The sequence below is a fragment of the Aspergillus wentii genome (genome assembly GCF_001890725.1).
Source record: "Aspergillus wentii DTO 134E9 unplaced genomic scaffold ASPWEscaffold_3, whole genome shotgun sequence".
NCBI lineage: Eukaryota > Fungi > Ascomycota > Eurotiomycetes > Eurotiales > Aspergillaceae > Aspergillus > Aspergillus wentii.
In genome coordinates, this window is record NW_024467834.1 from 95679 (window position 1) to 108222 (window position 12544).

General features: G+C 49.8%; 7 protein-coding genes across 7 annotated transcripts; 2 read left to right on the plus strand and 5 right to left on the minus strand.

Annotated features, from left to right (window-relative positions):
• Positions 1–53: 53 nt before the first annotated feature.
• ASPWEDRAFT_169838 (uncharacterized protein) lies at positions 54–2651 on the minus strand (the record flags this gene model as incomplete). The annotated part of the gene is made up of 2 exons (XM_040830526.1): positions 54–2544; positions 2590–2651. The coding sequence occupies 2 exons, from the start codon at positions 2649–2651 to the stop codon at positions 54–56; spliced, it is 2553 nt and encodes an 850-aa protein (XP_040689986.1).
• A 141-nt stretch (positions 2652–2792) lies between these two features.
• Positions 2793–3477, minus strand: ASPWEDRAFT_169839 (GNAT family N-acetyltransferase; the record flags this gene model as incomplete). Its single annotated transcript, XM_040830527.1, has 2 exons — positions 2793–3246; positions 3326–3477. The coding sequence occupies 2 exons, from the start codon at positions 3475–3477 to the stop codon at positions 2793–2795; spliced, it is 606 nt and encodes a 201-aa protein (XP_040689987.1).
• A 149-nt stretch (positions 3478–3626) lies between these two features.
• Positions 3627–5677, minus strand: ASPWEDRAFT_169840 (Zn(II)2Cys6 transcription factor; the record flags this gene model as incomplete). Its single annotated transcript, XM_040830528.1, has 10 exons — positions 3627–3775; positions 3823–3919; positions 3962–4068; positions 4118–4561; positions 4613–4919; positions 4966–5285; positions 5327–5473; positions 5524–5538; positions 5584–5597; positions 5652–5677. 10 exons carry the CDS (start codon positions 5675–5677, stop codon positions 3627–3629), a joined length of 1626 nt encoding a protein of 541 aa, XP_040689988.1.
• A 451-nt stretch (positions 5678–6128) lies between these two features.
• Positions 6129–6731, plus strand: ASPWEDRAFT_181350 (uncharacterized protein; the record flags this gene model as incomplete). The annotated part of the gene is made up of 2 exons (XM_040831872.1): positions 6129–6312; positions 6386–6731. 2 exons carry the CDS (start codon positions 6129–6131, stop codon positions 6520–6522), a joined length of 321 nt encoding a protein of 106 aa, XP_040689989.1. The 3' UTR covers positions 6523–6731.
• ASPWEDRAFT_37886 (uncharacterized protein) lies at positions 6714–8365 on the minus strand. Its single transcript, XM_040834777.1, has one exon. The coding sequence runs from the start codon at positions 8214–8216 to the stop codon at positions 6828–6830; it is 1389 nt and encodes a 462-aa protein (XP_040689990.1). The 5' UTR covers positions 8217–8365; the 3' UTR covers positions 6714–6827.
• A 1502-nt stretch (positions 8366–9867) lies between these two features.
• On the minus strand, positions 9868–10892 carry ASPWEDRAFT_86037 (uncharacterized protein; the record flags this gene model as incomplete). Its single annotated transcript, XM_040839575.1, has 2 exons — positions 9868–9979; positions 10030–10892. Coding segments are annotated over 2 exons (975 nt in total), but the record flags the coding sequence as incomplete, so codon positions are not given.
• Positions 10893–11156: 264 nt separating this feature from the next.
• ASPWEDRAFT_37887 (MBL fold metallo-hydrolase) lies at positions 11157–12239 on the plus strand. The gene has a single exon (XM_040834778.1). The coding sequence runs from the start codon at positions 11310–11312 to the stop codon at positions 12105–12107; it is 798 nt and encodes a 265-aa protein (XP_040689992.1). The 5' UTR covers positions 11157–11309; the 3' UTR covers positions 12108–12239.
• Positions 12240–12544: the final 305 nt, after the last annotated feature.

Sequence of the window (12544 nt, forward strand, 5' to 3'; positions counted from 1 at the left end):
GCTATCCTCCACTGTACAGGAAATATATATATACATAAATTCCCCACTTTCCATCAACTAAACATCTTCTGTAGATTTACCCAAGGGATTTCAACCTCAAACTGTATTGGAGAACCACCAGTCACTTCACGGACAAAATCCCCCATGCCACGGCACTTCCCACTGCCATTCAGGTCTGGACAAGCCCAATGTTTCCGCAAGACAACATGCCCGTTTGTCCCCGCCGGTGCATCCACTCGAATCGTGAACAAGGAGTCTTTTACCGACCAAGAAACAGTAAAGTCACCATGTGGCGTGGGAACAGTAGACTCAACATGATCCAGATCAAATCCGGTATATGCCGGCTCGACAATCCACGTTTTGTAGCCAAATTCGACCGGTCTGATACCTGCAACACGTTGCGATAAGATGTACGTTGCTGCGCCTCCCCACGGGTGGCTGAGGGAAGTGTACTGCCCCAGCCCTGGGCTGCGTTGCTGGCTTACGTATTCCCAGCTGGCACCGGAGAAGGTCGACTCGTTTGATAACATGGCGCCCCAGAGATTGTCCAGGAGGAATCGAGTCTCATTGGCTTTGCCATGCTCCATGAGCACGGGGAGGAGGAAGCCGTTGGTATTTGGGGATATGTTGGCAGTTGGGTCGTTTGAACTGACGGTGCTGGCGTCCTTGTATCCTGGTCCGAGTTGGAGGCTAGCGAGATGTGAGATGGACGCAAGGGCCTGCGTCTTGTTGGCGATGCCGGATGACAGGCTGAATGCGGTTCCAGCGATGGAGAAGTCGGATGGTTGGGAGGTTGCCAATGAGTATACACCCAGTGTGCCGTTCCACAGCCGGGTGTTGATTGCGGTCTTCAAGGAGGTGGCGATGGACGCCCATTTTGACGCAGAGGAGTTGTCGCCCACGGCTGATGCAACCATTGACATTCCCTTGAAGGCCTGGACTGCAGCAGCATTGACTGCGATTCCATTGACAGGCCCAAGGAATGCCGTCACATAGCGAGAAAAGTCGACCAGACTGGTGGTGTTGCTGCGCTGGCTGGACAGCCAGTCGACTGCACTAGACAGAGTGGACCAATGCTTTTTGGCAAAGTCGACATCGTTCCACGACTCCATGTACGACACGACGGAGATCAGACCGAGGATATGGTAGTCAGGAAGGAGATACAGGCTCAATCCGAGGCTGCCGCCCAGGGCAAACGCGGTGGCATCTGTATCCGGAGAATAGCCCAGAGACGGTGCCATGGGCAGCTGGCCACTGGGCAGTTGGAAGGCAAAGAGCTGCTCAAACGTGCCTCGTATCTGGTCAATCCGACCGGTGGACACACTCAGGATGCGCACCGTGTGAATGAAGTCTCCTAGCCAGGCCAGACGATCACGACGGGCGCCGTCGACGCAGGTCGAATAATAGTTCTCGTGCACTCCGTATTCGGGAAGCACCTGGGAGGCATTCGTCATGGCGTTGCTGTAGATTTGCTTGCCAGTACCGTCATGAGCAGCGACATTACGGATCAGGCCAGACTGGTCCTGCCATGCTCCAAATCCAAACGTCCCTGAAGTTGAGATGGAGCCACCACCGATGTAGTAATCGCTCAGCGGGACATTGAAGACGGGATGATCGTTGATCGAAACGGACAAGCTCCCGGAGTGGATGGTGCTGCGGATATGATGCCAGACTCCTTCGCGAACCTCAAACGGCACAGAGAAGGTATCGAGAGCATACGACGAGATAGTCGTCTGGTTGACAAACGCAATCCCATAGCCCAGACTGACGGTGGAAGGCGGAAAAAGAGTCTTGTTGGTATTGGCAAAGGTCGACTCGACGGGGTAGTTGCCAGCCAGGTTCAACAGGATCCCTCCTTGCGAACGAATGCCAAAATTGTATCCCATCGACCACTGCAGGCCGCCGCGGACGATCTGAGCGTCGAATTCTAACGTGTAGTTGGCGAAGTTCCAGGCACTTGTGGAATAACTTGGGACACTGCTGGAGACTAACGCCCCGTCGCTGGAGACATTCCAGATGGACGGTTGGGATCCCTCGTCGAAGCAAGCCAGAGACACAGCACGAGCACCCAGCTTCCATATTTCATTGTAACGGGAATTCGAAGACTTGAATTGCCCCGGAAGACGCGATAGATCGTCGAGCTGGACAGTCGGTTTGAAGCCAACCGATTGAAAGGCGACGGTCCCGTTGGTAATCAACCTAATGGCCTGCCAGCGCTGTCCACCCTGGGTCAACGAGGACTGGACCTGTCCACACTGGGTGATGTTAAAGGTTTCGACGCGATAGGAATTGGCAAGGCTCGAGACCAAAGTGCTGGGGCCATCGGCGAGGGGCTCGAGAAGGCCGGAGAATTGCTCGCTGTATTTCACCTCGACTTGGACGGGGCCAGACAGCGCCGCGATTTGGACTGACGGGAGACCGGCAACATGGGCGCCATAATCGAGTGTAGCATGCGGATGATGTTCATCGAGAGTGAATTCATGGTAGGCGTCAGTCGGGATGGTTGGGACCGTTCCACGATGGAGGCTTTTGGGCGTGAAGTTGCTAGATTTGTTAGAACCGTCAGATTGTGAAGAACGGAGAATATACCTTTGACTCTGAGCCAATGCCAGACTGGAGGGAAGAAATATCAGGAACAACATGAGCTGCATTTTGTGGATAGCAAATAGAACTGAAGCTGGAGCTGCTTTATATACTGGATGCGAGTACGAGATGACTTCTAAACGAATACGGGTACGCGGATCCGCTGGGTCTGGGCTATACGCGTACAACTAGGCATCAAATGAAATATTCTACAATTCTGGCTTCACGAGATACATCATCGCAACAGTTTCTCCCTCCATCGGCACTTTGTCGTATATCTGGAATCCGTTCTTCCGCAACACTTTGATACTGCCCACGTTGTCACAGTTGGAAGCCGCATACAGCTTCTCTTTAACGCCATCATCCTGTACGATATTATCCTTCCGTGGAAGCTCCCACCATGCCTTGATGAGGCCCTGCAAGGCTTCGCCAGCATATCCCCTCCCCCAGAAATCAGGATGGACACCGTATCCCACCGAGGGTGCCGGGACCAATCCATTCACCCCGACAACCCCGACAATCTGCTCTTCGGGATCATCTCTCTGGATGAGAACAAATTCAAAGTGTCGACCTGTTGCACCAGACGCATCTGGGTCCGTGATGATCTTCTTGGTCATCCAGGCTCTTGTTTGCTCGATACTTGATTCAGGTATTTTGGGGAAGCTGAAGAATTAGCAGGTAAATACACCAGAGAACAAGCCTGGAAATAAAGGCAATTCTGGCTACAGTGAAATATACTTACAGGAAATTCACCGTTTCTGGACGAGAGCGAATGGCAAAGATCCCAGCAGCGTCTCCATCTTGGAGGGGACGGAGAATGAGGCGCTTGGTATGGATGGGCTGCACCTCGGATGGGAGGATGACAGCGGTGACTTGTTGAGGGAAGGGCAGCATTGCTTTGGTGTGATATTGATAGACAAGGGAGAACTGGTTTATATATTTGGTCTTATCTATTGAGTCAGACCCGATCAGACCAATCAGAGATTAGCATATATTAACTCTGACTCATCCATTTGTCTATATTCTATCCCATTATACATCCTCTAAACAACATCATCAGAAATCGAATTATTCCACGCCTGCTTCAGATGCTCCTGGGCCGCTTTTGTTGACAATGCATGTGTCTCTTCCGTCTTGACCAGTATCCCCAGCAGAGCATCCTGTTCTGTTCGGTCTGTTATTCGATCACCACCTGCTGTCATCAGTGTTTGACTTCTAATAAATGAAATAAATACCTACACATGGAAACACCCATACAGGCTGTGATAAATCCAGGAGCTGTTTTGTTCGACAGTGCTATCCCACATAGCCGGAACATGTTGGCTTTTATCTCGGCCTGAATCGTCAGTATTAACCATCTTGATAGACACCAACATACCTCTCTCTGTGCCACTGCTGCCCTCCGACTTGGACCCAACCGGGGAATCTTGGGATTAAACACCGTCAGGAGGATCTTTGCCAGATGCAAATGCTGCATCGCAGTGACTATAACCGTCAGACATATTACTTGCACTATAAGGATAGTAAACAATACCAATGCAATCGTCCAAATACCACACTTCAGGAAATACCTCACCCTTTGACCGATCCGCTTCCTTGCAGTAAATGGGATTAAAAGTCGGTGGAGTCAACGCCTGCCATCCTTGATTATACTCGACCAGCTCGTCGTAGTTCTTCATCGTACGGTCCTGCTCGCCGTAGCAGTACATCAGCGCATTGGCGCAGTGCAGAATGATCCTATTCGCCCAGGTGAAGTCATCGACTGGATCCAGCAGTCTATACGTCGAGTCATTGCAGCAATTCAAGTCAAACTGGAAGACTCGCTGTTGCAGGAATGCTTTGTGGAATTCCTGTCGGAATCCAACCCAAAATGCAGCTCGTTGAAGCCCATCATCTCTGACGGCTGTGGCGGCTTGTGCATTGAGAAATACATGCGTTCCTCGTAGATATGTTTCATCGTCAACTCCCACGAGTGGTGCTACATTCGTTAGAAATTGACATGAAAATCACCGTACATATGGATACACACCATCCACCTCCTCATAGAACCGTAGGATAACAGCAGCAGCCAGGAGATTCTCATCGTGCACGTCAGCGGTGTCGCCAGACAACTCCATCAAGTGGGAGATGCATAAGCTCTGATATTCGAGGGCAGTCTCTTCTCTGAGATATGGCAGTCTTTTCCCCGCAAACAAGACATCTTTGCCAGTGGCATACTGGCTTCGGCTGAGATACCGTGCTGAGGCTGAGAAGATGGAATATAGAAGTGCTGGACAAGTTGCCGCTCTGTGAGGAACAACAAGGGCAAAGTGCTTAGATGAATCGCACGAGTCGAACTTGATGCATTAGAGAGTACCTTCTGCTGGGCAGATGACGACGTACCCATTGTGCCAGTTCCTCGACAAAATACCGCATTAAACAGGCCTCCTGCACGTCTTTGTGCGACCAGATTGAGCGAGGTAGATCTGGCCATTGTGTTTTTGTGTCGATTGGGGAGTTTTCAGATGAGCGACTGGATCGGGGGGGAGTGGCAGGGCCTGATGCCTTTGGTGATTTTGCTTTATTCTGACTGTCAATTCCTGTGTCCGATTGTTTCTGTGACGGAGAAGATTGACGATGCTGTAATGACAGTGCATAAGGTTGATCCTGCTCGTTGTCATAGTAGTATGCCAGATGCGGAGATTCGTCGATAAATTGTAGATCTAACCAGTTAGTCATGTACGTGAAATGAAGATGGACATACGCGTTTTTGTAGTCAACCATGGCTGGTCATCCGAAAACTCCAGTCCATACTGGCTAAGACCATGCCGATATCGAATAACCGGACTGTTGGAGCTGCATTCCTCGCCGAGTTCCCTGCATCGGGCACATACAGGTCGCGCTCCGTCGCCTGTCGGGGTTAGAATCGGCGTTTGAATGTGCATTGATGTCATTGTTTACATTTCAAATGGCGCTCTGCGCGTTGTTAGCAGGAGATATGCGATAGAGACAGGCACATACTGCGACAATTCTGGCTATCCGAGTACAAGAGTTAGCTTGTAGTATATCTTGCAGACAGACACAATTACCAAGGTTCTATGGTGAGTTTCGGCATTTCTCGTACGATGAAGCTACTCAATGACGTCGATGTCAGTGTTGAATACTCGATTCGTTAAAACAGTGCAAGAAAGGCGATAGCAGACAAGATTGAGCTGCGAGGGAAATAAACAGATTTAATAATGATGTCTGTCACTTTCGAGGCAATTATGCAGGAATACTGTGATTTGCTGGTGATGGCACCCCCGCATTCTGTCGGGTTGGATTGCCGGATAAAACCAAAAAGGCAAGAAACCACGGAAAGTCGATTATTTCCCCGCATTTCCCCGGATTCCCCAGTTTTCCTCCGCAGTGACAGATAGGAGTATCACATGTTTGATCATTGGTTAGGCCAAGCTGTATATACAAAGTAAATAATGTGACAATGATATTAAACGGTCTCGCCTTTCCTTTGCCAGATCCAGCCACTATCTTCTTTCAAATATTTTACCAATCCGCTACGTATAACAATGAATTACGGCCAGTCGGAAATGGATGAGAAGAAAGATGATACGACGATGGGGCATGTTGAGTATGCTGCAAACAAAGAGGCTGTTCCTGATTCTTTGCTCAAGTCAATTGAAGATACCAAGACTGGTTACTATACATGGCTTGTTTCCACAACATTGCTGTCGGTGGATTTCTGTTTGGTAAGTATGTCTACTATGCTTGGAATAAGATCTAAGTAGTACAAGATATGATACTGACAGTATATCTGCTGTTATAGTTGTTTTAGGCGATGATCTAGGACATGCTCTTGATTCCAGCAAGAAAGAACTGATTACATCCATCACATCTGGAGGGGCGTTTGGTCTTGACAACATGTCCATCACCGGTGGATCTTTGGTGGCGTGCAGCGTTTGAGAAGGATTGGCGAATACGATGGAGAAGACAGGGTTGTGTGTGGTGTTCGGGATGAAAACTATCGCTATTCGGCTGAGGGCCCTCTACTACAAGATCTGGTTCACTCATTATAGCATCGTCTAGGAGCTACAGCAACCATTTTCTAAATTTATGTATCACTACCTTAAAGTTCACTTCAGCAAAATAAAATAGGACCAAGTACCTAGACGCACTTTAAGAATTCCATTGCAGAGATTGAGAAAATATGTTAGGATAGGTGTTGACATAGGTGATAAACATTATCAGGGTTCCCAGTTACCCCCTGTTTAAAAACGCCGTCGCCGTATGTGCAAGCGCTCCGTAGACCCTAGAACCCTAGGGTCCTCTTCATGGAGTGCATTATGAACCGTTTCATGAATGATTGGAGCTGACATGCCCATAGCGAACGGCGCGGTTCCCACCCACAGCGGCATAGCCAGAAGCGGCCCCACTCCTGTAAGGGTGCCGACACCGAGGCTAATAGCGAGAGATATGCCGTTTACCCCCCAGCCGACGGCTGGCAAAGTGACTGCGGCACTGGCACCCCCTGCAATGGTGTTCCAGTTGTTGGGGTCAAGAACATTCGAGACTCCATGGAGAAGTCCAGCGGGTGCTGCTGGAAGATTCAACTCGACCTGGTTTTTGCCACCGTGCTTCAGTCCTTCAATTTGTAGAGGGTAGAGGTCTTCAGGGAAATGCAAAGGCTCCTTGATCTGGAGCTTGGACCACGATGGGATGACTAGATGGAATGTAATGCCCTTTCCGCGCTTTTCATCTTTCGCGATGAGCTTCTGTCGGACTTCACGCATGAACAGGCAGGCATGGTCGAGGTCGTCGCAGGGATTGTTGATGAATTCCGGCGGCAGTGGATTCTCGCTTGTCAACCTCTCGAATATGTGGTGCCAATTGTTGGAGTCATGGTAGAGGAAGAAGCGATGATTTTTGCGATCCGCCACATCGACCTTGTTGACCTTCATTTTGATCAAGTCGTATATCGGTCGAGCAAAGCCTTCGGGACCACCTGCGCCCATCACAGCGATGCAATTCCTATCTCCGAGTTGTTCGGCGATGACATCCAGAGATTTGATAATCCGCTGTGCCTGGGCAGTCTGGATCGTTCGCAACGCTGTATTCCAGCATTCCAGGTAGTTGATGCGATCGAACAGCGGCTCCGCGGCGCCAGAGCTGGCAGAAGCTGCCGAACTATTATTGTCTGTGATTTCCTTGGGAATATTCTTCACGCTTTCGCCGGCGACGCTGGCACCCCCCACCGCCGTGTCAACGCCATCAACAAACGAGTTCGGTTGGCCCAAGGTACCCGCTTTGTATCGCGTCCAAATTCCCGCGGTGAGCTGGGCTGAGATTTCTTTCTCGTTTGCCGTGAGATTTCCGACTGTTGATTGCGAGGTTGCAAAAAGGCTTTTGATGTAAGGATGAAGCCGCTCCACACACTCCATACTAAGGCGAGCTCCCTGGATTCTGGCGATCATTGAAGTAGGATCTCTCAAAAGAACGTAGATCTCGGCTGCAGTAAGCCCGCCCTTGATGACTGGTCCCACCAAAGGTGCCACGTAGTCGCGATGAAGTGCGAGATACGCCTCGATTGGAGGGAGGTCGGGATAGAGCTGTTGCGAGAATTGCCAGAGTTCCGCGTTACAGCCGTTTCCTGCCAACATTTTGCCTATACGATATGGCTTTGCTGACCTAAACTGAGCGTTTTGAGATGTCAGGAATGAAGGCTTGTTCAGCAGCGTGACGGAAGAACTGTACTGGACAATCGATGTAGTTTGAGGCTGCAGAAGAACGTATAGAGGTCGGTATCTCGAAAGACGTGTGTAATCTAGATTGCTAGACTGGGCGGTCTCAGGGCAATAAGAATGTTGAGGACTCGACGGCTGGTGGAGCGGGAGGCCCGTCTTTTATGCTCTTGCAGTGGTCGCGGGTCTAACATGGTTGAGTTCGTTGGAGGTGCATTTCGGTGCCGCTCGTCCAGTCGTCAAGCGCCCCGTCTCAGCTACGCCTATCGACTGGATATACTGCGTCCATGTTTTGTAGTTCACTTTTCAGTAGGCTACTAGACTTTGCTCAGGTCGAGAAGGGCACTTGCGTCATGGCATTGTCGGCTTGATTGAACGGCCCTATCGCATTCCACGCAGGGTTACACCAAATTCTTTGCAGTGAAGCACCTGAGGGATAGAGGAGGGAAATCGACAGATTGTCAACAGTTGCCTAGATAGTTACCTTGGTGTTGTTTTATTTCCGTGCTTTTGGAAGCGTGGCTTTGAGGCTTGCGCGATATCTAGCACTGCGCCAAGTGTACTGCCTTGGAAGATGTCCTTATATTATTTTAAGAGGCAGTTTGCCCCAAGCATGAGTGGCACAGTCAGCGGCTAATTCAGCCTGACACACCAATCTTCGCTTTTAATCCAATCGCCGATTTTTTACATACTGGCCTTATCTCTTGTATTATTACTTACTTGGGATACGGGTATTTGTTGAAAATTGTTTGTAAAGGATCGAAGGTTCTGGCTGCTGAAGCCAGTAACATCAGGAATCCCTTTTCGGTTTGCAATGTAGGTATGTTGAAAATTGAATGCATTTACTTTACTGGAAAATAAGATGTCAAGGACCAAGTATACTGTGCTTAATCATAGAATAACTCTGTCTTCATTCAATCTTGTTACGTTCGCCTAGTAAGAATCGATAAACTAAAGAACCTGATGGGCTCAGGCTGGGCAGCAGTTGCTTCGTGGCTTGGTGATTGTGAAAGCAAACACAGTACATGTCGTCAAGATTGCCAGACCTTCATCCCCCAGGCTTTCGACTGATTGACGTGACCAACGAATGTGTTGCCAAAATCCCTCGGTTTGGTCAGTATGCTGCGTTGACCTATGTATGGGGAGTAAGTTAACAACTACCTCTCGAGGCCAGAACCAACAATATCGGTAATCTAAAAACAGCAGGATCTCTGAAAAAGGCGTTCCTACCTGCCACCATTCGGCATGCCATGATTGCATGCTCCAAAATGGGAATCCGATATCTCTGGGTAGGCAGGCTGTGCATCATACAACACCAGGTTGAAGAGAAGATTATCCAGATCAGTGCGATGGGCACCATCTCTATGGCAATGCCTATGCAACACTGATTGCATTGGAAGGTGCCGATGCAAATGTGAAATCAAGGTGGGTGAATCAAAATGGGACTCCCGAGGCTGGACATACCAGGAAGCAATTCTCTCCAGGCGATTGCTTCTCTTTACTGATTCCGGGGTGTTTTATGAATGTGGCCAAGGGTCTGGTGTCCGTAGTGAAGCTGACAATAAACCTGCCCGCCGATGGCTGGTGACCAGCCTCGTTCTTGCTGGAAGGCGATGGGATAGGCGACGAAGCAGAGATAGAGGATGCTGTAGACTATGGCCACATAGCCATCCCAGAACATACTGTTCAGTTAGTATGAGTTATGATGTATGGTGAGTGTCAGTTGACATACTAGATAGGCTCTGTGAACAGCATCTTCAGTGGTCTATACAGACTGATTCTGATCAATGGCCACGAAGCCTGTCCATCATCATATCGCGTCCACCATATGTCGTTTCCCGCCTCTTTCCGTCTCTCTGCTGCTCTTCTCTTCAAGATTACAGGCGCATATGTTTCTTTAATCGAAGATAATAGCACAAACGCTGCACCCCCGAGGATCAAGACAATCCAATTCGTCCACCTCCATCCGAGATATTCAAATACAAAGCCACCGATGATCGGGCCATACACGGGGCCATTGGCAGGGCCGATGGACCAAATGCCAAAAGCCAGAGCCCGATGCTCAGAGGAAATAATGTCATTGACCGACGCAGGAGAGTTGGACATCATGGCACTTCCGAAGAAGCCTCCGAAGAATCGACTCGCCAGAATAGCACCAATGTTGGAAGCCAAAGCACTCGGAAGGACTAGCAAGAGAAAGATAAGCATGGAGACAATGTAGACAGGCCGGCGGCCGACAAGTTCGCTGACCGGCGCAACGAACAGACTTCCTGTTGCCATCCCGAGTAGGTATGTGGTCACCCCAAGCAGGGCGATGAGTTTGGATACTTGGAATTCTTCCTCTATCCCCGGTATTCCTGATGTATACAGCGTACTGAACAGGCTGACGACGGTGGCACCAACGCTCATCGCGGTAACCGCAAGCCCTTTGTACCAGGTGGGCCATGAGCGAGGATTCTGCGCGTCGTTGACATCCCAGTATACTTCATAGTCGGGAAGGTTTTGAAGGCTGGGTAGTCTGGAGATGGCCGGACCATGTCCAGGGGTATCAAAGCCCTCTGCGCCGGCGGTATAGCTTCGGGTCAATTCGACTTGGTTGCAGTCGGTCATGGTTTGCTTAGTGGATACAACCAACACGCCAATTGATGTAGAAGAACAGGGCTTTATAGTGTTTGTATAAAGCGTTATTGATCTTAGAAATGGTTAATAAGCAGCTCATAGCTGGCAGTTTGTATGAGACTGAATAATGTGGATGATTCAACATCGGTATCCCACCTTGGCGATTTTTATTTCCTCTTTGGGAAATCAGGATCTATATTCATAATCCATCCACATGAATCATCGTTATTGTTCAGCATTCGGATCTTTTCGATTGTATTTATCATCATTGATAATTGTGTTCATTCCGCTGGTTATTTGGATATTTAAGGAGCATTGGACGCCTTCTCATACATGCATCTCATCAATCAGACCATTCCATCTCTTGAAATAGTCGCTTGAACAACAGTCAAAATGCCCGTCACATTGAATGCCACACATATTGGCACTGCGACTGCCATTCTCCAGATCAACGGAGTCAACTTCCTCACCGATCCCTTCTTTTCTCCTGCGGGCTCTTCCTGGGATTTTCCTCCCGTCATTCTGTCTGTCTCGGAGGATCCTGCACTGCGTCTCGATCAACTCCCCGTCATCGACGCCGTTCTTCTCAGCCATGAGGATCACGTCGACAATCTCGATCCCATCGGTCGGCAGCTCCTCGACGGTCGCCACGTCTTCACCACGATGGACGGTGCAAAGAACCTCTCTCCCCGCCCTGCTGTCCGTGGCATGAAGCCATGGGAAAAGGTCGACGCTGTGATCGGGGGCAAAAAGTTCCAAATCATCGCGACTCCCACGCAGCACGTTCCAGGCCAGGAATGTACGGGCTTCATCATCACCGGCGAGGACTTTGGCTCTGGTCGGGACGGTCTGCCGAATGCGATCTATTTCTCCGGCGACACGGTGTACGTGGAAGAGCTGCAGAAGATGGCCGACGAGTACCACATCTGTGCTGCAGTGTTCAACCTGGGCAATGCGCATGTGCCGCTGAGCTTAGAGCCCGACTGCAAGCCGACGCAGATTACGATGGACGGAAAGCAGGGCGCTAGGCTATTCCGCGAGATCCAAGCCGATGTGCTGGTGCCGATGCATCACGAGGCGTGGAAGCATTTCACGCAGTTTGGGGCAGAGCTGCACGAGGTGTTTGAGCACGAGGGAATTGGTGAGAAGGTGCGATGGATGCAGGGTGGAAAGGAGGTCGCCATCCTGTAGGCTGTATTTTTGAGCTGGGATAGACCCAGTAGCGCCATCGGGTGCCAAAAACAGGGCACAGACGATCCGATGGGCCGGATGGGCCGTGGACTAAAGGACACTATTGGAAAGTGGATTCACTATGGCAGGTGGAAGTTTGGAACACTAGAGAATAGTTGCTGTATCGCGCTGCTCTGGGTCGCACAATCATTTATTATCTGAATTATGAGACATTGACAGAATATAATAGAGAGAGAGGAGAGTAGACAAGGTATAAAATTGGTCATAGAGTTGTGACAGGTCAACCCCAGAATAAATAAACACACTATTGACCCGTGCTATTGGCATCTGATTGTTGCTTCTTTACGAACTGTGATCGTCTGCGCCAGTGACATTCGACTCCTCACATTCTGCATTCTTACTCCTTTAAATCCCCGCTGCTCTCTCTCTGTTCCCAT